The 19,782-nt window shown below is 35.8% G+C and overlaps 3 protein-coding genes across 8 annotated transcripts; 2 read left to right on the top strand and 1 right to left on the bottom strand.

The window, feature by feature from the left end:
• The first annotated feature begins 394 nt into the window (after positions 1 to 394).
• LOC124298642 (uncharacterized) lies at positions 395 to 10,815 on the top strand. Its single transcript, XM_046750908.1, has 5 exons — positions 395 to 833; positions 2,797 to 5,046; positions 5,243 to 5,413; positions 6,812 to 6,976; positions 7,749 to 10,815. The coding sequence occupies exons 2-5, from the start codon at positions 2,812 to 2,814 to the stop codon at positions 7,914 to 7,916; spliced, it is 2,739 nt and encodes a 912-aa protein (XP_046606864.1). The 5' UTR covers positions 395 to 833; positions 2,797 to 2,811; the 3' UTR covers positions 7,917 to 10,815.
• On the top strand, positions 846 to 9,234 carry LOC124298643 (phosphatidate cytidylyltransferase, mitochondrial). The gene is made up of 2 exons (XM_046750910.1): positions 846 to 2,347; positions 9,225 to 9,234. The coding sequence occupies exon 1, from the start codon at positions 1,184 to 1,186 to the stop codon at positions 2,303 to 2,305; it is 1,122 nt and encodes a 373-aa protein (XP_046606866.1). The 5' UTR covers positions 846 to 1,183; the 3' UTR covers positions 2,306 to 2,347; positions 9,225 to 9,234.
• On the bottom strand, positions 9,982 to 19,398 carry LOC124298644 (protein lifeguard 1-like). 6 transcript variants are annotated; one of them, XM_046750913.1, is made up of 6 exons: positions 19,250 to 19,398; positions 15,172 to 15,241; positions 12,996 to 13,136; positions 12,638 to 12,821; positions 12,197 to 12,467; positions 9,982 to 11,888 (listed from the first exon to the last, which is right to left on the bottom strand). In XM_046750913.1, the coding sequence occupies exons 2-6, from the start codon at positions 15,221 to 15,223 to the stop codon at positions 11,529 to 11,531; spliced, it is 1,008 nt and encodes a 335-aa protein (XP_046606869.1). In that variant the 5' UTR covers positions 15,224 to 15,241; positions 19,250 to 19,398; the 3' UTR covers positions 9,982 to 11,528. The 6 variants fall into 6 exon arrangements, with proteins under 6 accessions (XP_046606869.1, XP_046606870.1, XP_046606868.1 ...); XM_046750914.1 differs by having other exon boundaries at positions 19,246 to 19,378; XM_046750912.1 differs by having other exon boundaries at positions 19,155 to 19,340.
• Positions 19,399 to 19,782: the final 384 nt, after the last annotated feature.

Genomic DNA, 19,782 nt, shown 5'->3' with positions numbered 1-19,782 from the left:
TGTGTATAACTGGTACAGTTTTTATGATTTTATTTAATAAAATAAAGTGCACCGTTTACGCAACACACAGATTATTAAACCGTACATGAAAGTTATGCACAATAGCGTGTGTAGGGAACATGTGTAAAAGTATAAAGTCTCGTGTCGATAGGCCCGAATGCCTAGTGGCTAACTTGTGCCTTTTGATTTTAAAGTATCGAAATATACGCAAAAATATAATGTTGAAAATTGTGATATTTAGGTAATATTTAAGTATATTCAAAGCATAGTAAATAATTAAGGATCACTCGGTTCTTTACGGAATAGATTTGCTTGATTACGTATGTATCTACAAGAGCGAGCATCTATTTCCGCCCACGATCGTTTATAACAGGCCTCACGCGCGCCATACAGATCTCAATTTCACCACGTTTTCCCAGTTCACGCAGTAGTTTATTCATCGTTCGCGTGGCATAGGTTCTCGATTGCCATAGATCCGCAGAATCTTAATGATATCTTCTTCCGGGGGGATAATAATAGTGGGAATTGTTCAACGACGAGATAATTTCGAGCGGTTCAAAATTTTTGGAACAGTTCCGCTACCGCCATTCGTTAATCGAGAAAATACTCATGTTTCTTGGGCACGGTTGATTTCTACCATATGCATTGTTTTTCAGTACTGCACAAAATCCATTTTCTTGCGCACACTTTTCCGTCCTTATTTGCTTACGAAAATTCGCAATATGTACTGTGAAAGCTACGTTAGGTAGCATGAATAGAATCCGTACGCCACGAGATCAATTACTTATCGTCCAGCATCCAGCCATCAACTTTAAAACGGCGCATCAATTCTCGTAAGTATAACCTACTCGTTACGACACGATCACGGAGCTAGTTTATAGGTTAGTCCCAGTGACCAGTCTTTGCGTTAAAGGCGTTGCATGGCAGATCTCTCCCATTTCCAACGAACATACATGATGAACATTGTTGCATTTAGCAAAAACTGTTGACAATAAACACGCAAACAGCATTGACGTCTCTTTTTAAAACATTGTTCCGAACACTGCGTAGAAATTCTGCATCAGTGACGACCGAAAAGTTTCGGGAATCTCTTGGGACGTTGCGTCGCCAAGCATTTGCTAAATAAAACAGGCTGATAAAACATTCGCGAAGTAGCCAAGAGAAGAGAGCTAAAACACGAAGCATGAATAAAGCCACGCTTGTTTCTCAATACGCGAAAATCCTTACCGAATTTCCGGGTAACATGAAATTCTGCTTTGCTTACGGTTCGGGAGTGATGAAGCAGCAGAGCAGTGATCTATCCAAGAATATGCTGGATCTCGTATTTGTTGTAAGCGATCCAAGCCGTTGGCACAAGGAGAACATGCTGCTAAATCCTGAACACTACGCTCAGTTGATGCGTTCTTTGGGTCCTAACAGCGTTGCCAAGATCCAAGAAAAATGGGGAGCTCACATATTTTATAATACATTGGTCAAGAGCAAAGAGGGCAGACTGATTAAATATGGAGTAACTTCTGACACCGCTTTGATCGAGGATCTCTTAGATTGGAACGTTCTCTACCTAGCAGGAAGACTTCACAAGCCTGTTCAGGTCTTGGTTAAACCTGAGGAAGAAGAATCCCCTCTACGACGAGCACTGATACAGAATCTACACTCTGCTGTCCATGCCACGCTAATTCTACTCCCCGAGCATTTTACGGAACCTGATTTCTACAAGACGATTGCCAACCTTTCCTACAACGGAGACTTCAGAATGACCTTTGGCGAAGACAAGAATAAAGTCCACAATATCGTTCTACCCCAGATACAGAATTTTAGATCTCTCTACAATCCCGTTCTTAAGCACTTTGATCGGTATGTTGAAATCCCAAAGTCAGACGAGCCCGCCGTCATGTGTCATCAGGACACCAGCCCTTTTGCCCGGATTCATCATTTGAATCATTTGCCACGCATGCCACAGGTCAAGTTAGTGAGATCGTGGTCTCAGGGCCCTAGATCCAGAGACACAGAGGACTGCTTGCGTGCCATTGCTCACGATCCGGAGTGTAGTGAAATTCTGGAAGCATGCCTTAAGGATATTGTGTGGAAGTCTAGCGTCTCGCAAAGCTTGAAAGGGATTTTTACTGTCGGCATTATTAAGTCTGTTAAATACGGGGCAGCCAAGGTGGTCAAGATGATGCGAGCTCAGGAATCAAGTGAGAAGACGACTCCAGAAGTAAATGCCAGCCTTACACGATCCACCCTCGAGAAGAAGACGCCTTTCAAAAACGAAGAAACAAAAGATTCCGCTAGAAGAATTCAGTGAAATTATTCCTCCTTTGGATTTAAGTCTGTGTTTTATCTTGGGGTTTTCTAGCTTCTGCATTGTCAAATAAAATGCTTAAATCTTATGCATCAATGGATATTTGTTATTCAGCACTGTCATTACCTTCCATTATTTCTAGCTGCATATATCACACATTTTATATCAGAGAGCTATGCCAAAGATAAACCAAAATTCAGCATTCGAAGTTTTGTAAAACTGAAAGCATACTTAAATTTTTAAATTTATAGTACAATTCGAAAGAATATGCAAATTTTGGCATAGCTGTGCTCTTCTAATGTTTTCAACTTCTTATTGCGCTTATAGTCGGTGAGAAAATTTGAATTTTTTTTTGACTTCATGATAACGAAATATTTAATCAGGGTATAACTAAGAACTCTGGCAGTTTTTAAGTTCAAATATAAATATGAATTCAAATCCAGTAAAATTTTATTGTAAATATACTTTTATCTATCAAAATAATTGACTTTCAGGAAAAAATATTGAAAATGACAACGATTGACTCCGACTCGGAATCTCAGGATAGTGACGATGGAAGACGTTTTCGTTTTGAAGCTACTAGAAAGGATGATATTTTAAGACTGCACAGTGAAAACAAAAGAAGATCGCCAGTGTCTAAAGGTTCCAAGTACAGATCAAGATCTATGGAAAGAAGCAGTCACAATAGAAGTGATGCTGGTAAAATGAAACAGGATCGTGATCGTAAGGAAGCCAACGATCGAGTTAGGCGGAAAAATTCTAGGGACCGAGATTCATTAAGGGATAATAAACACGATAAAAGTAACAATAAAGATTCGAGGCATAATAGCAAAGGAAATATTAAAGAATTACCAGACTTGAAGACTTTACTGGAGGGTGAGAAACGCTGCGGTGATTCCAAAAATTCAAATCACCGAGATGGTAAAGATTCCGTTAGAAATTTATCCAATAGCAAAGATCACAGAAACGTTAAAGATTCGAGATCGAGAGACTTGAAAAATACCGGTATACGCGCTCCAAAAGATGTGAGAGTGAAAGAAACTAAAGACCCCAGAGATCAGGATGAAAAGAACTTCAAAGACTACTTGCGCGATAAGGGTCGCGTGCCAAAACGATCACGTGATCCAAGTCACGACAGATTAATGACAGCAAAGCACAGCCACAGATCACGGGAAAAACACGATAGTAGAGACAGGTCAAACAATAGGGATAAAACTAAACCGATGGATGATGAAAGGACAAAAGCCAAAAATCCACCTCGAAAACAATGCTCCAAGGAAGCGTCGGAAAAAAAAAGTCTCAAGCGCGATAATCACTCGCCGAGCAAAATACTGGAACAAATTGGAAGCGACAGCGAGTCCGATTTAGGTGCATTAGATCCGGACGTTGGTCCTGTTATGTCCCTCGATGCCTTGGAAGATTGCCGAGAAATGAACCTGTCTGATTTTGATATAATATCGGACACGGAAGGAACATCCCCAGACTCATCAGATGCCAAGTCTTCAGCAGTCAAAGGGCCGATCATCAGAGGAGAAATTTTAGCACCTCATTACTATGGACCAAAAATCAAAAAAAGAGTATCTCGACGACAGTACGAACGTTTGGTGAAGAAGCAAGCGGCGTTGAATACACACCGTTTGGAGGAGATATACAAGGTAAATCCAAGGAACGACAACATCACGCCACTAGCTCCAAGTAATAATAACCCTAGTGCCGTTTCAGATTTCTTACTAGGTCCCGAGGTATCTGTGTCTGCGGTTCGGGATCTTCGCAGAAGCCATAAAAGAGACGACGAAAATAGCAAAGATTGGAGCAAGGAACAAGATTCGGAAGAAGATGGATATAAGCTCGAAGAAAAAGGGGATCAAGATTCGCGTAAACTCAACTGCTTACAACTACATAGCCTGAGCTTACCCAGCTCAAATAATACAAAAAAGTCAAGTCGGCGGAAAGAATCGTTATCAATTAATAAAGCCGACGAAGATTATCGAGGACAAATTGTAGATAATGAAATATATGGGCCAGTGTTGCCTCCAAAATATCGTCAAGATCTTCCCTCTCACCCTAAAATTCGTAGTGGCGAAGTAGATACAGTCGTTAGAAAACAAAATATCTTCAGTGAAGTTGCTCCTTGCCACAAAGCCGGGCACAGGAGTTTTCCGAATGAAATGTCTCGAAGTTTGTCAGCAACAAGTTTTTCCACGGAAACAAAATCTGATAGTGGAAACTGCGATGACTTTTTGCCTAAAGACTCCAGCTCCCCAGTTACATTTGGTAATAATACTAATGAACCGAGGGATGCTATCATTGGCCCTAGTCTACCTCCAGCTTTCAGACTCAATTCTGAATTACCAAAATCCCGATCACAAGCAACATGCGGTCCAAGTTTGCTGAACGATGCAGCCAAAGTCAAAGAAGAGATCAAACCAACCGAAGTAATCGGGCCAAGTTTGCCGCCTGGCTTTCAGCAAGATTATGCGCTGAACTCTTCAACATCATCAGATGAACAGTCGACGTCACCCCAACATCCCACCATCTCATCAAGGTCATCTGTGTTTGGTCCTACACTGCCTCCGTATTTGATGAACAAAGTGATAGATCACACTCTTGAGAAATCATGCTCTGATTCAGAAGATGAAGTTCTTGGACCCATGCCAGCTGATCATCCGGCAGCAATCGACAATTACATTCAACGGCAGTTGGAAGATCGTGCAAGACGAATGAAGAGCAAACTTGCTGGCCAGGTATGAGACAAGTATCATATTAAGAGCGCAATGTTCTCAGTTCTATTGATTATTCACTCGAAAATTTCATTTGATTTAAACTGTGAACACGTGTACAGTTTTTTTATTTTCTGAAAAGTGGAAGAAATTCGCTATCCCTTCACATTATTATTTCACCTGTATTGATTGATGAAAATTGGCTTATTGCTAAATGCAGGATTCTGTTGTCGAGAAACGCGAAGAATGGATGCTGGAGCTACCATCGGTGCAAGCTGCGAATCTTGGGCTTGGTAAACGTCAATTCAGAAATAAAGCTGGACCAGATATGTCTGATAGATCTAGCTGGACCGACACTCCTGCAGACAAAGCCAGAAAAAAAGAAGAAAAGGTAATATTTTACTAAACTTATGTACTATAAGCAGTGATAGTCTACAACCGAAATTCTTATACTGCATGTTGTTAAACGCATACAACTTCGCACACATCCGATGCTGCATAATACTATTCAACACTGCAAGATTTTCACTTTAATAATATTGCAACAAACGATTTTTAATAATTCATGCTAACCACTTTTTTTCGGAAATATAATTCCCTGATCAGTTTCCAATTTACCTTGATTGAAGTTCTTATTATCTTCAATAGCGCTATGAATCTCTAATTATAATACACCCGATTCTTCATTTCATTTCAATGTAAATTCATTAAGAAACTCAATAATGGCAAAACAAATTACATGTTAACACATCTAAATATACATATATTAGAGTGGTCCTTAATTCCAAGCTTGGACGAACTCTGCCCCCCCCCCCCCCCCCCCCCCCCCCCCGATCGGCTTTAAGTAATTCGAAAATAATTCTCAGATTTTTTCAAATTCTTATCTCAATTCTAACTCCTCCCACCAAGGCAGTGGATTTCCCCATTTGAAATACACGTGTTTCGGCCACATTCTCAGCATATATTTTATTGTAAGAGTAATAATTTCCAGAAAAAAAAAAAACTTCAACTGTCAGATTTTAGTGGGCATTGGTGCTACTATCTGATAATGATTATACATTATAATACGAGGCAATTTAAAAGAATTGCACACTCTCTAAATCTGACGTTGTTTTTCATTTAGTAGGTGCCCAATTCGTCTAGATTACTGGTATGATAATGTGAATTTTTTTCAGCAATAGCACCCATGCCTACTAAAATCTCGCAGTTACAGATTAAAAAAAAAAAGTTGTTACTCTTTCAATAAAATATATACTGAGAATGTGGCCGAAGCACGTATATCTTGAATCCACCTCCTGGTGGGAGAGATTAGAGTTGAGATAAAAATCTGAAAAAATAGAGACATTCTTTTTGTATTACTTCGAGTCGATTTGGGGGGCGGCCCAGAAAAACTTCGTCAACATTCTCAATAAGGACCATCCTAGTATATCCATATGTATATTGTCTGTGTATTACGTACGCTGGCGCGGTACTGTTTGAAATACCGAAAAAATTTCACTTCTGTGGGATGTGGTTAACACACATTTTTTTTCAATAACTAAATGAGAGTTCTCCAATTTCTTTTCCAACCATTTACTAAATGTTTGGTCATCTACTTTTTTCCCTGACCAAGTTTGAAATTCCGGGACCAATTTTTGCTCTGACATTTCACGGTTTTTCCTGGCAGTAGCCACCATATAATTAAAAGCTACCATTCTTTTTGTATTGCTTGTCTAAATCCAATTGGGATATTTTTGCAATAAAAATGATGTACTGCCTTATTAAATAGATAATTTTTTTTTATAATTAGGTACTAGGGAAAACAAAAGTAGCTGATCCAGCAAGGGAATCACAGAAATTGGCGATTCAACAGCGTGACAAGGCAATGGAAGAAATGGCAAAAAAACATGCATCAAAGAAACGAAAAGAATCTCTTCTGGAAATTCATAAGAAAAAACTTCACAAAAAGAAAAAGGTAAAATAATAATCCAGACAGATTAAAGGAAATTTGTTATATCTTGTAAAATTGCAATCACAGTATGAATAATGTCTGCAATTCAATTTTCACAGATTATTCTAAAATTTCTAAATATTGTATGCAGCAAAAAAATATTTCAGAATATGATATTACAAGGTAAAAAATTCCGACTTCTAAAATACGAAGTCAGTTGACATTTCATATGCAAATTAGTAATTACCCCGGTTGACGATCGATCCAATGAATCAGGAAAATCAGGGAATTTTTGGGGTCTGGAAATCAAACACAAATGAATTAAGATAGAACGAGTCATTTTTCGATTTTCACTTTCATGTAACGTTTGTTTAATTTATGAAGCTGAATCTAGCGGCCAGAGTTAGGCAAAACATGTTAATCTTTTTGGAAATAGAAAAATGCAGCTCAGTCTTATCCTGGTAATTCTACAAAAGTACTGGGGGTTCAAGATATTTCACAAAATTTTGATTTGGAACTTCACTACCTTATTCAAATGAACATTAGAACGTTTGGCTGATAATTCTGGCCGCTAGTTTCAGCCTCGTGTTTAACTTTAATGCACCATTTTCTACAAGTTACTTTACACAGCATTTATATGACTATTTCTGAAGTATGATAGTAGGTAATAATGCTGAAAAATGGCAGGCAACTTTGGGATTACAGGCTCTGGAAACCAGGGAAATATCAGCAAATTTTGTACTCTGATTTCTGTTGCCACCTTGTTATCGTGATTCTTTAACTTTGTGCTGAACAGAAAGAAGAGAAGCAAGCTAAGGAGGCAGCAAAACCGACAAGGAGACCTTTTGATCGAGACATAGATCTGCAGGCAAACCGATTTGATGAAGCACAGAAGAAATCAATATTGAAAAAAGCCCAACTACTGAATGACCGGTTCTCTCGGGGCGAGAGTAAATATTTATAACGATCAATTTTCATATGAATAATAGGTGTGAGCTGAGTTAAGTTGTATTCGGTAAGTAATCGAGCCCTCTCCTTGCAGCTCAGCGAAATAATTGTGAATATCAATGAAATTATGATAAAATAGTAATTACAGTATAACAGTTCGCGACATTACACAAATTTCGTTTTGAACTTCACGTTCAAAAATTCAACACAATTTTATCGAAATACGTTCACTCTGACGTTATTATAGAAAAATCTTGTTCGGACATCATGTATTCCCTGCTCTGTAAATGGTTATACTTATTATACTGAACGAAGACTTACATTAGTGTAAATGTACATACATACATTTCTGAATTCAATAATGGCAAATCTTTTTGTGGTGAGATACGGATGGATTATATGATAGATCATCTTGCAGCTGCTGTAGCTAAAAAAAAAACAACCAAGTAATATTCAACATTACTATTCAATCTCAGACTGCAACGATTACGATGTTCATAAATGAGTTATCACTGAACATGATCAACAGCAATTTTCATAACTTTTATTATGATCTTGTATTAGTGTAAAAACACAGTGACTATTAAATATGTACCTATAATAAACAATTTAATACTTTTATGCTCACAGCGCTTAATTTATAAGAAATCCGTTTACACTAATTCCCCGTGTAAATTGAATTTCGAAACTCCATAGCTTTATTATATTCCTGTAAATATTAGTGTTAAAAAAAAATGTCTTAAATAGTTTGAATGATTGTCTTTATTGTTTTCCCAGTATGTCGTGATTAATAATTTCATTTTTTAAACTAATCCGGAATTGGACTCATTATTATTAAAATGAAAATACTGTTGCTTAATACAAAATGAATATTTCGAAGGAATTACTAATTTATAATTGTATAATGGTGTTAATGACAATAACACAGGTGTTAATAACATTGCGAATGTGTAATACGAATAAGATAGCTAGTTCTGTGCTATCAATTCTCTTCTGTCGTTCACTTTCAGTTTGTGTGTCCTCTAGAGGCGCTAAATCTTCCTTAGCATTTTCTTAACAAATAACGTTACGAATTTCTATCAACAAAATTCATGTTGGCAAAGCTGTTCTATCAGTTCAAACTCAAAAGTAATCGGTGAAAATCTAGATTTGTTCATGCTTGTTCAGTTTTTCAAATGAAAATTTATGTTAACGGGGTGTGTCTTAGTCGATTTCGACGTTGACGTATGCATCTCCAAATATCAAAGTCCAGATATCTCACACACAAAAAAGGGCTCGACAGCCCCATTTTACACGCAATTGTGATCAAAAACACTTTTTTGAGGAAGAGCGCGGTTTTTATAAGCAGTATTTATGTAACTGTGTTTCCAGGTCTCTGGCTATCGTGCGCACTTACATTTTCAGCAAAATAGTATTCAATGGTTCAATTCGATAAATTTTACCTGCGCATCGCTGTTATTCCTTGCAAAACAGTGCACATAGCGGTTTCGAGAAAATGAAAATTTTCCCTGTTCATGGAGGCATTGATGGTGGTTTCCTGAAAGTTTGTTGTCAATTCTACCAGTTGTGTGGAAATTGCTGACTGGCCAAAAATTCGCGCAAAAGAAAAGCTGCAAGAAACTTATAATACAGGTAGAACAGAATAGATTACCTAAACGTGACGTACGTGTTATTTCTATTAAAGAAAGTACAATAGCAATCTAGGATGGAAATTTATCAAATCGTTTCAATAGTCACTATACATATAATCTGTGGAAGCGAATGAAGACTCCAAGTCAATCGCTTAACGTTACCCAAATAGGAAGATACTAGATTTTTTGAGGCACAGGGTGTCCGCCCTTGCAGCTTAATTGAATGCAGGCCCTTGTTTCTGATGAATAATATTGTAGAAAATTAGGTGTTATCATGTGTTTTTAACAACTGAGACAGACAGCAAAATGCTGACCAACGAAAAATATGCTCTTAGATTGCTGAAAACTTGCTGCTCTTCTCAGTTCCACCCAAGTTCCATTCTACAATTCAACTTTCTGGTTAAAAAGGTTACGGACTATTCAAAACGAAATTACGAAGTTTGACATATGTATATTTAACTTTTTCTTTTATTATAATCACCTATGCTATTCAATAATACGATTGGACACCAGATCGATTAATACATTAGTCCAAGTTACAAACATCGATGAAAATCATTTACATTAAATTACTACATATGCTTACTTCATAAGAATATGTGAAAAGGTTGTGAAAACCAAATAATAAGTATACGCTACCTTACATCTGCAACTTACATAGCTGTATTATTCAAAAGTACCTCACTCATTACTGAAATACATAAATATATAAATATAACATTTTCAATTTTGCATTGCCAAAGGTTTTCTTAAATATAAAGATCCAATTATAAACTCTGCTGAAACTCAATCTGAAGTTTACACTAGTTTATATATAAACCTAAACTGATAAGAAGAAAGTCTATGTCAAAGAGAAAGAAATGAAAAAATAGAAAAGTTATTTGTATGCCTTATTCCACGTATGCAATTTCAAATGAAAATGGGTAATGGTAACTAATCGAATCCTAGACATGGTGTCCGGTAAAATATCCGTAACAAATTCCAGGACACTCAGGAAAAGTAGAATTACAACGAATGCAGAGTGCAGAAGGCACTGTATATAATCGGCGCAACGTACAAGATGTACGTTATTTCTACTACACATGTTAGTAAGGAAAAACGAAAAACGCGATTCGAGGCAGGAATCCACTTTTTAAAAACATTTACTCAGTGAACACAAATAAATATATCATTCGCAGCAAACCTTAAATATAGAATATTTCTAGGACACAAGAAAAATTCAAGGATATCTCTAGGACCTCAAGGACTTTCAGAAAACCGGACACCATGCTAGAAAAACCCCCTTCCCCCAACAAAAAAAAAAAAAATACTCTTAATAGCCGAGCCAAAGGAAATGAAGGTGCGGCCCCAGACCCAACTAATTAATTGCGAATGATTGGTTGAAAAAGGGCAAAACTAATATTAAACATTATCAACAAATTGAACGATCGGCCATTCTTTAATAACGAAAATTAAAAGGAATGTAATCACCCTGCCATCAACCAACGAATTTAACACTAATCGTTTGGCAATAATGTCACGTGAGACAAGGCGAACAATCGCATTGACCCGACAAGATGTAACAACAAAAATTCAGGATAATTAGCAAACACAGTAGAATACAGAATCGATTAAAATGAAATTGACCATATAGGTTATTTCGACTCGCGCAATAAGCACTTCTTTACGCCGACTTGGGTTACATACATACGTCAGCATTCGCTTATAAATTATCAAAATATGTATTTTTTTTAGAATTTATTCATGTAAGAACAATAACAGACTGGTAAAATAATAAGGTTCAACAACGACATCCATGCTTTATTTAGCTCACTCAGTCCTTGTTTTGCAGACATGCTTACGGAACTGTTGACGTGTATTTATAAAAATACACAATCTTTGCTATGTGCATAACACGTTGCAGCAGTTATCAAAACGCGATTTATTATCAAAGTATTATGAACTCCTTTTAAGTCGAAATCCGAGTTTGCAAATATTAGGAATCATGTTATTTTAAACTAATCACGAGAAGCGGCTATGATGGTTAGAATGTAAATAAAGATGTTAACAATGTCAAGATACAGGTTCAGAGCAGCGAAAATATATTCCTCGGGGGAAATGGAATACTTGTGTTTGCCACCCATCATCAATTGCGTATCAAAAACAAGATACACAGAGAAAATAAGCGCACCCAATGAGGCGTAAATTAGAGTGAAGATTTTGCCTTTGACGAAGATTGCAACTATCGCAAATACGAACAGAATTATTACGGCAACGAAGAGAACTCCGCTGAGCAAGGTGAAATCCCATTTTGTTTGGAAAGCAAAAATTGTCAAGGCAAAACAAACGACTGCTGTTATACCGGCTGCCATCAAAACCTGTAATCATTAGGAAAAATACATGCATAGAATAAAATTTTTACCATATTGAATGCGTTAATTTTGCAACAGATAAAATCGTAACTTATCTAGGTACCGAGAATTATTCAAATTAAATTAAAATATTTGATAAGCTGCTATTGAAAACCACGAAAATCAAGGGTAATAGTTTCAGTAACGTAGAAACAAAAAATATTCGGCTCAAATGTTACCACTGTTTAAAAAGGTACCGAAGTACAGAGCATTAACAATTAGTTTTAAAAATGGCTTTTTCTACTAAATTCTCTACAGGCCTGCAATTAACTTACCGCGTCAACTTGGTATGTGGATGATGCAGCACCCAAAACTATTCCCTCGGCAACAGTGAACAAAAGTAGAAATATGTAGTTCATTGGAGCCTGGCGCCTCAAGTTCGAACAGCAACTCATTGCAATTAGTAAAACAAATGTGGCAATCAACGCTATATAGAATACATATGTATGTCGGCTGAACCAGTGCTTAGTACCAGGATGGAAAAGGAACAGAGCGATAAATCCAATGGTGATAAGAAGTTGGACCATTAATATTGCATATACTTTTCTGAAAGAAAAAAAAAAACCATTTATGTAGTCATCGCTTTATAACAGTTGACATTCATGTTAATAAAAAGTGAAACAGTAGATGATTAATTTCGTCTTCATTATATTCATTTAACTATGGTGTAACATAAAGGTGATATGAAATTGACAATTAAAAATCTTTAAACAAACCTGATGAATCCACGTCTTATAGATTGTTCGCTAAAATCAAATCCTTTGATTTCATCCTGCATGGGGTCTTCAGCATAACTTGTGCCGTACATACCCGCCTGCATGGGTGGCGGAGTAAACGGTGTCCCAGAATTTGGTGGTACTTGACCGTACGGTGGATTCATTGGTGGTACAAAACCGGCAGCTTCAAGTTGGAAAATAAATTATGCAGATTTTAGAAAATCGTTGCGATAGACATTATATTACTTCAAACCCAGAGAGTGAGTAATCAAATACTAGTAAAAATCTGGTCTGCTAAACTTGAATGAAAGACTTGTTGCTATTAAATTTTTTTTTTTTTTAACCCTATTAAATATACCTGGTGGGTTCCCTCCTGGATAGGCAGGTGGATATCCTGGATTATAGCCGTCTTGTGGTGGTGGGTATCCTTGACTAGGAGGATATCCAGGATTTTGAGGTGGATATCCTGGGTTTTGAGATGGATATCCAGTATTTGGTCCTAGAATTAAATGTATCATCAGCTAATTGCAATGAATATTGTTAGCAGATCTTTCTGTACTTTGCTACTCTCAGAAGAAATGAAATTCAGAGATTGTCTGATTTAAATAAAATTTAACTAAGTCAAGCCATAAAACATGTACATTTTAAACCCGTTATTCTGTCTACAGATATTTGAAATTAAACTGGACCTTTTAAAAATTTTAATTTATTACAAAACCAGCCAGGTCATACATGCACTTGATCAAGCACTGCAAATGTTAAGTTTAATGTAAATAATTTTCCAAATTTCTTTGTGGAGAAAAACAATTCGATGGAAGTCAATTTTGTTTTCACAAGGAGGTTGAAGTTAGTAACGTCATCGTAACGAAACATTTGATAAGAATCACTATTTTCTTAATTTTACAATGATTTTGAAGGAACTAAGATTACGAAATATGAGTCTGTTTTATTTTATTACGGTCTACTATATTTCAGACAATTCCAAATTAGCGAAATAACTATTTTTCCTCAGCATGAATCGTTACAAAAATTTTACCAACATATGATTTTTCACAAGCATGCTCACTAAACTTCATAATTTTTTAAAAAGACCGTATATAAAGAATAATGGAAAATATTTTACAAATGTCAAACCTCCGAGTATTTAGGATGATATGTTCGGTATTTCAAAGATTTATTCTCCAGGAGAATTTTTGACTGTGTTTCCTGAATTTTGAACAGGGCGTATTGAGTTAAGATAGAACAAACGATGTGTCGTAAACAGGGTGGCAACAATTTTTCTAAAATAAAATTCCCTGACTTTTCCCAAAACTTAGGTAATGCTGGGTGGGTTTTATGACCAAAATCTCCAGCAAGCAGAAGTTGGCGGAAAAGGAGGAGGAGGAGGAGCAAGGGTGTGTAGAAATTGCACTATACGATTTCTGAAAGCAAGATCAGCTAAATTTACGAAACATGCTTGAAGTTTGAAGACAATTTATAAAAAAAAATACGTTTTTCTATATAATCCATTCCCTGACTTTTCCCGAAATTTTCCCAGTAAATGAAATTACCTGACTATTCCCAGTTGTCCCGGTCTGCTGCCACCCTGGTTAAAGTAATTCAAATTTAAAAGTGCTTTGAAGCAAACATACTAAGAATTGATTAATATTTTGCAGAAGTAATTGTGTTCTGGCTAATTTGAATGATATATCGAATTTAAGTGTTTTTATTGATGATTAATGACGAAGTACCTTTGTCCATAGTTATCAAGAAATATCTGTTTCAGGTAAGTTCCACAAAATCGTTTCCAATGACATGGCTGATTTTGCATCAAGACGATTCCATTCTAGAAACATGTCGAAATAACATGTTGCACAATGCAAACATCTACGTTTTGATAAGGTATTTGTAATAACATATAGTCATACAAAAAATTATCTACGTCAAGCCAATTCACCTGCAGTACAGAATTAAGCACAACACATTTGATTAGTTACGTTCATGCATAGAGTAGAGCTAATTAGCTTGTGCATTTTTCGATATCCACACTATAATGGGATTGGAAATACAGAAAGGTTTTGGGTAAACAGCCATACATGACATCTGCAATGCAAAATGGATGTTTTCACGTAGATACCATGTCTTATACGTCTTTCTGTAATATAGCATATTTTCATATAATATTTGGAACGATATAAAAGCCAAATAGCGTAGTTGAGAGTCAGATATCACTTATACTTGATAAATCGAAAACAAACATTCATATCTTTACAAGATTATACAGTTTCTTTCACACTAATCAGACATCATATCTTTTATTTAAAGAGTAACATTCACATGTTTCCAATAAATGTTTTACTTAGTAACCATGCTTTTAGTAGTATAGCGGTATTTTCCTTGCAGGAGCACAGTAAGTGGTTGTGGTGATAAATTAGGTGAGGAAAAGATTTCACATTCATATCATATTTATGCGCGGTACAGTTTGTGGTATTGCAGTTAATGAAAATATAGACTGTTAATGTCATGGAGGGAGAAAAATTTTCTGGGATTAAAACCTTGTTGTCCTGGATAGTATCCAGTCCCAGGTGTTTGCTGCCACGTTGACATCGTATCGAACTCTTATAGCTGAAAAGAAAATACCTGATATTACCACCTGATCGTCATTGAAGAACAAAATGGGTTAAAAAAATAAAAATTACGATAACTGAAATAACTGAAAATCGATGGATTAGAAAATTTCTATACACTAGTATTGATGGTATCTAATTCTTCTCGTAGATCAATCTGATTTTAGAAAGTCTTGACACATCCAGACAGCTACGAAGTTAAAATTTCAGCTAAACCGAACAGTAAACAGAAACATGCTGGTTCAATCTTCCATTAGAAAAAGGCTACTATGTGAAAGAGAACAAATTTGGTAAAGTGACGTTTCCATTTACCGAACTTTTCGAGATTATATCTTCTTCAGAAGCTTACTGCAATAAATTTATGAACCGAAAAAGTGAAATTTTTATACCAAAGTTCACTCGAGCATTCTAATTATAAAACTTTTGCCCAAATTGTTAATAACTTGGCTTGGGTTATTTAATTTGTTAACTGGTGTTTGTTTTCCTTTCCTAACATTTTATTTGCCATTCAGACAGTGGGGCTAATTTATCCTTAAACTGGGCTGAAATGTTTTAATCTTAATGAATATTTCATTATTGTAGTCTCTTGAGTTGAAAAGCTGTGAAAAATATTTCAATTTATCCAATTTTCTTCATCTGTAATGAAATCATGCAGACCATGGACCGCAATGTAACGTGCCATTTCATCATAGGCCGGAATCACATTAAAATTCATTCTCATGTCAGTTTCATATTTTAGATCACAAGGTACCGTTTCTAATAATTGACTTTACTTTTTGAAGACGTATCATAATTTGCTAAGGAAAATTTTGTAGCTTCCTTTATTTGAAAAACGATTTTTCTGGTGTGCATATAAGGAAAACCATTGTGTTTTGGAAAATGAACTATATTTAATTCGAGTAATATTTCGTTTTAAAATCGCAGTTTTTAATCGATGAGCATCTCTCGATACGATATTTATTTTAAGTAGCAGGGAGTCAAGAACCCTTCCATGGCAGGTACCACTGTTCATAATGAATAAAACATTGGCAACAAGTTTGGTAGTCAGGAAGCTCTGAGTGTAGGGTAAAAGATTACATTGTGATATTTGAATGCAAGAAGTGAGAAATTATGAAAAAGTGACACGTGCCTTTATTTGTTTCGCTCTGCACATTTTTATGCCAATGGAAACAGCTTCAATTGGAATTTGAATTGATTGAAATGAACAAAGTAACGTGGGTCGATATCTTGACTTCCATAGACAGGTTTTAGAAAGTCCTGTATTATGCGTCTTAAGATTTGTACATCTTCAAAACATAAATATCAATTAAAGATAGTATGTAATGACTTATTTTGCTCCGTTTTAATGATACCGTTCTGAAATGCCAAGCAATTGCACAAATTAGAAAACTTGAATGTATTAAACAACAACAAGAACAATAACGATAACGACAAACGTATCATGACAAAATGCAAAACGTAAAAAGCAATGTCGTATTGTCATAAAAAGTTATGGTTTCTTTACTTGCATGATAAGAGTGAAAGAATCACATTGAGATAATGTGAGTCATTGAGGAAACTGATGTTTCGTCATCAAATGATAGATTGTGCAGGGGAAAATAAGATGTGTAACTGTTGCCAACTTTGCCGCAGTGACACTGTTTTCCCATGCATTGCGTGGAAGTTGGGCATTGCTAAATGACGGTGAATCAAATGTTTAACCAGCTTTTTTGTTGTAGAGTCACACTACCATGCAAATAGACACTATGGAAGAATAGTTTCTAACATAGTTTCAAACAATGCAACTATACATATATGGAAAAACGTGCGGTTGCAGACGATTCTGTTTCATTTTTTTAATTTGTTGGAGAAAAATTCTTGTCTCATAGGTAGACTTTTGTAATGACGTAACGATTGGTTCATGATAAACAAAATGCTCTATTCTCTCTCGTTCCATTAAACCACCATAAAATTCCCTTACTGATTAAAAAATTTCCTCACTTTTGATAATATTTCTAAATTTTTGGGGAAAAAAATTATTATCTTCATTAGAGATTTTCAAAGCCTTTTCATTAATAAATATCCGTTGAAACGATTTATTCAAAGAAAAAACAGGTCATTTCTGGACAAACTATCTGTCTTGTAAGATGAATTCTGTTAGATTGACCAACTGTCCAAGCACACAAGGTATGTTTCACTTTTAAGAGAGATTTTTAGGGGAATACTTTCATCTGTGAAGCTGTAGTTCCCCAAGTTCCTGTACAACTTCGATGCAGTTTTTAAAATTTGTCAGAAAGTTCCAGCTTTATTCATTTACTTAGTTTCAGAAGCGAAAAGTCCCATCTCAACAATATAACAAGCATATTTTTTATTTAATGGGTTAAATATAAATAACTGATGTGCTGGTATTCATGTCGAGTATGGTTTGCTTATGATTAGATGTATTGAAGAATACAGCTTTACGTATTATACGTCATAAATTTCCGCATATCTTTGAATATTAAAAAATTCAACAATTCCAAAATTTCTACAATACTCAAGACTTTATACAGTAATAAAGGCGATTGAAAAAATGATTCATTTCAATTGTATTCTAAGGTAGCAATACATTATATAATTATTCTCCAAAAATATTTAATAATTGTGTAAATAGAAGATATATAGATGTCCAACCATAAGAACTTTGAGGCCCCAGGGTATTACAAAAGTACAGCAAAAAATTGTAATCTTAAATTTAATATGGAACAGTAAGAGCAGGAAATCGTCAGTAATTACAATGCAGTAAAAGCTTTTAACTAGCAGACTTGTATGATCCAAAAGCAGCGAATTCTTAAATCTTCTTACATTGAAAGTGCTACACCCATTCGTTTCAGCCAAATTTAGAATTTCACATGATTTGTGGTTTTGTATATTGACACCTTGTTACTAATTGTAAACTACTATTGTGGTAGGAGTAACGTGATTGAAGGTGTAGATATACTTATGCGTGGCTGAATAGCCGCCTAGGCAGCGAGTTAATAAATATCTAAGTGTTCAACCGTCGTTGAATATTTTCTTGGTAGTTAGTAATTTCGAAAGTTTAAAACAATTTCGAACGATGCTGTTAACTTTCATAATAAGAATTGCGTTAAACTGGGAGTAAAGACTTTTATCATGTGAATAATTCAATGGAATATGACATAACTGTCTCATTGCTGCAGCTTCTACACAGGTTGTTACAATTGGCCTACTTAATTTTCCTATATCTTAGTATAATGAGTATCAAAACCTAAGGAATGATGTTTTTTTTATCATTGCTTTGAAAATTATGATTGAAGCTGTTTTAATATTTATTATTATTTGTAACTGTACTGCGGTCAGATCAGCGTTGCTATCTTCATCCGACAAAAATTCTTATCATAATATTACACCCGAAGAAGGTTCAGTAGAGAAAAACTTTATGAAAATCCCTGAAGCTTTGTAAATAAAACACTATAGCATTATATTGCACATGAAAACAGGTACCTTGAGTCATATTCGTACATAATCCGAGTATGATGATAACAGTAATGACTATAAATACCTAGTTAGATGATACCTATAGAAAACTACAAAATGCACATACATACGCAAGTGTGTGATATGTGATCAAATTCGTGATGCGTCACAGCGATTCGAGAATATTTTTACCGAATGATAAAAGTAGTTCGAAATCTTTACGTTTTGATAGTGTGGAATATTGATGAAATTTCCTTCAAACGTGAGACAGTTATCGTCATATGACGGAATATGAAGAAAAAGCTTAAATCTCAATAACGCTACGCCCACGTACTTAGTATGTACGCGAATGCGTCACTGACGTATGTAACCACAAATTAATACAATCAATAAACATTTACGATGTAACGTAATAGCACCCCAAGTTAACATTCTTACCTCCTTGTACTATTTACTTTTTTAATCAATGCAATGGTATCGGTCGCGAATATACACCGTAGAAAATTGTACACTTTTACACTTCACAAGAGCGCAAGTATGACGTACCCACCGTAATTCCGTATCGTGTCGACTACAGACTTATAACGAATCGTGAACGTTTATCGTAATGTTGATCAGCCACGAATGCTGAGTGCATACAGAAGCTCTGGAACAGTAAAATTCTAGAACAGTTAAGTATGTAACCGGTAGAGATTCTCTGCTTCTGCGCATGCCATGCACCGTTTTAACCACGGTCTTACATACGGACTGGAAATTTCTCGATTTTTAGGCGATGGGTGGTGTCATCGTTGATGTGGCCTTAACTGTAGTTTCGCACCTGTCTGTAGGTGGCCTTAACTGTAGGTTCGCACCTGTCTGTAGGTGCCCTGTCACGTGGGGGTATTTCTAAGATAATATATATTTATTATCTTAGGTATTTCAGCATAAATACACAGCCGCACGTAACCTCGGTCTCATCCAGTCTCAGCAACGTTTTGAGTTGCCAAACATCAGTCGTCATTTTACTTTGCGCCCGTGTAGCGCGTTTAACCCTCCGCCGGCCATCCATGACGAATCGTCATATCTGACTTTGGCACGTCCTGG

Source organism: Neodiprion virginianus, chromosome 2, assembly GCF_021901495.1.
Source record: "Neodiprion virginianus isolate iyNeoVirg1 chromosome 2, iyNeoVirg1.1, whole genome shotgun sequence".
NCBI classification, from domain to species: Eukaryota; Metazoa; Arthropoda; class Insecta; order Hymenoptera; family Diprionidae; genus Neodiprion; species Neodiprion virginianus.
Note: the sequence above shows the minus strand (reverse complement) of the source record. Positions and strands in the feature narration are given on the sequence as shown.

What these genes read in the sequence shown, in the direction of transcription:
- LOC124298642 (XM_046750908.1), top strand. Translation starts at nt 2,812, where the DNA reads ATGACAACGATTGACTCCGACTCGGAATCTCAGGATAGTGACGATGGA. An exon ending in AGAGCAAACTTGCTGGCCAG is followed by an intron (nt 5,047 to 5,242) that starts GTATGAGACAAG and finishes TGCTAAATGCAG; the next exon opens with GATTCTGTTGTCGAGAAACG. An exon ending in AACTTCACAAAAAGAAAAAG is followed by an intron (nt 6,977 to 7,748) that starts GTAAAATAATAA and finishes TGTGCTGAACAG; the next exon opens with AAAGAAGAGAAGCAAGCTAA.
- LOC124298643 (XM_046750910.1), top strand. Translation starts at nt 1,184, where the DNA reads ATGAATAAAGCCACGCTTGTTTCTCAATACGCGAAAATCCTTACCGAA.
- LOC124298644 (XM_046750913.1), bottom strand. Translation starts at nt 15,223, where the DNA reads ATGTCAACGTGGCAGCAAACACCTGGGACTGGATACTATCCAGGACAA. An exon ending in TCCAGGAGGGAACCCACCAG is followed by an intron (nt 12,822 to 12,995) that starts GTATATTTAATA and finishes TCCAACTTGAAG; the next exon opens with CTGCCGGTTTTGTACCACCA. An exon ending in ATAAGACGTGGATTCATCAG is followed by an intron (nt 12,468 to 12,637) that starts GTTTGTTTAAAG and finishes TTTTTCTTTCAG; the next exon opens with AAAAGTATATGCAATATTAA.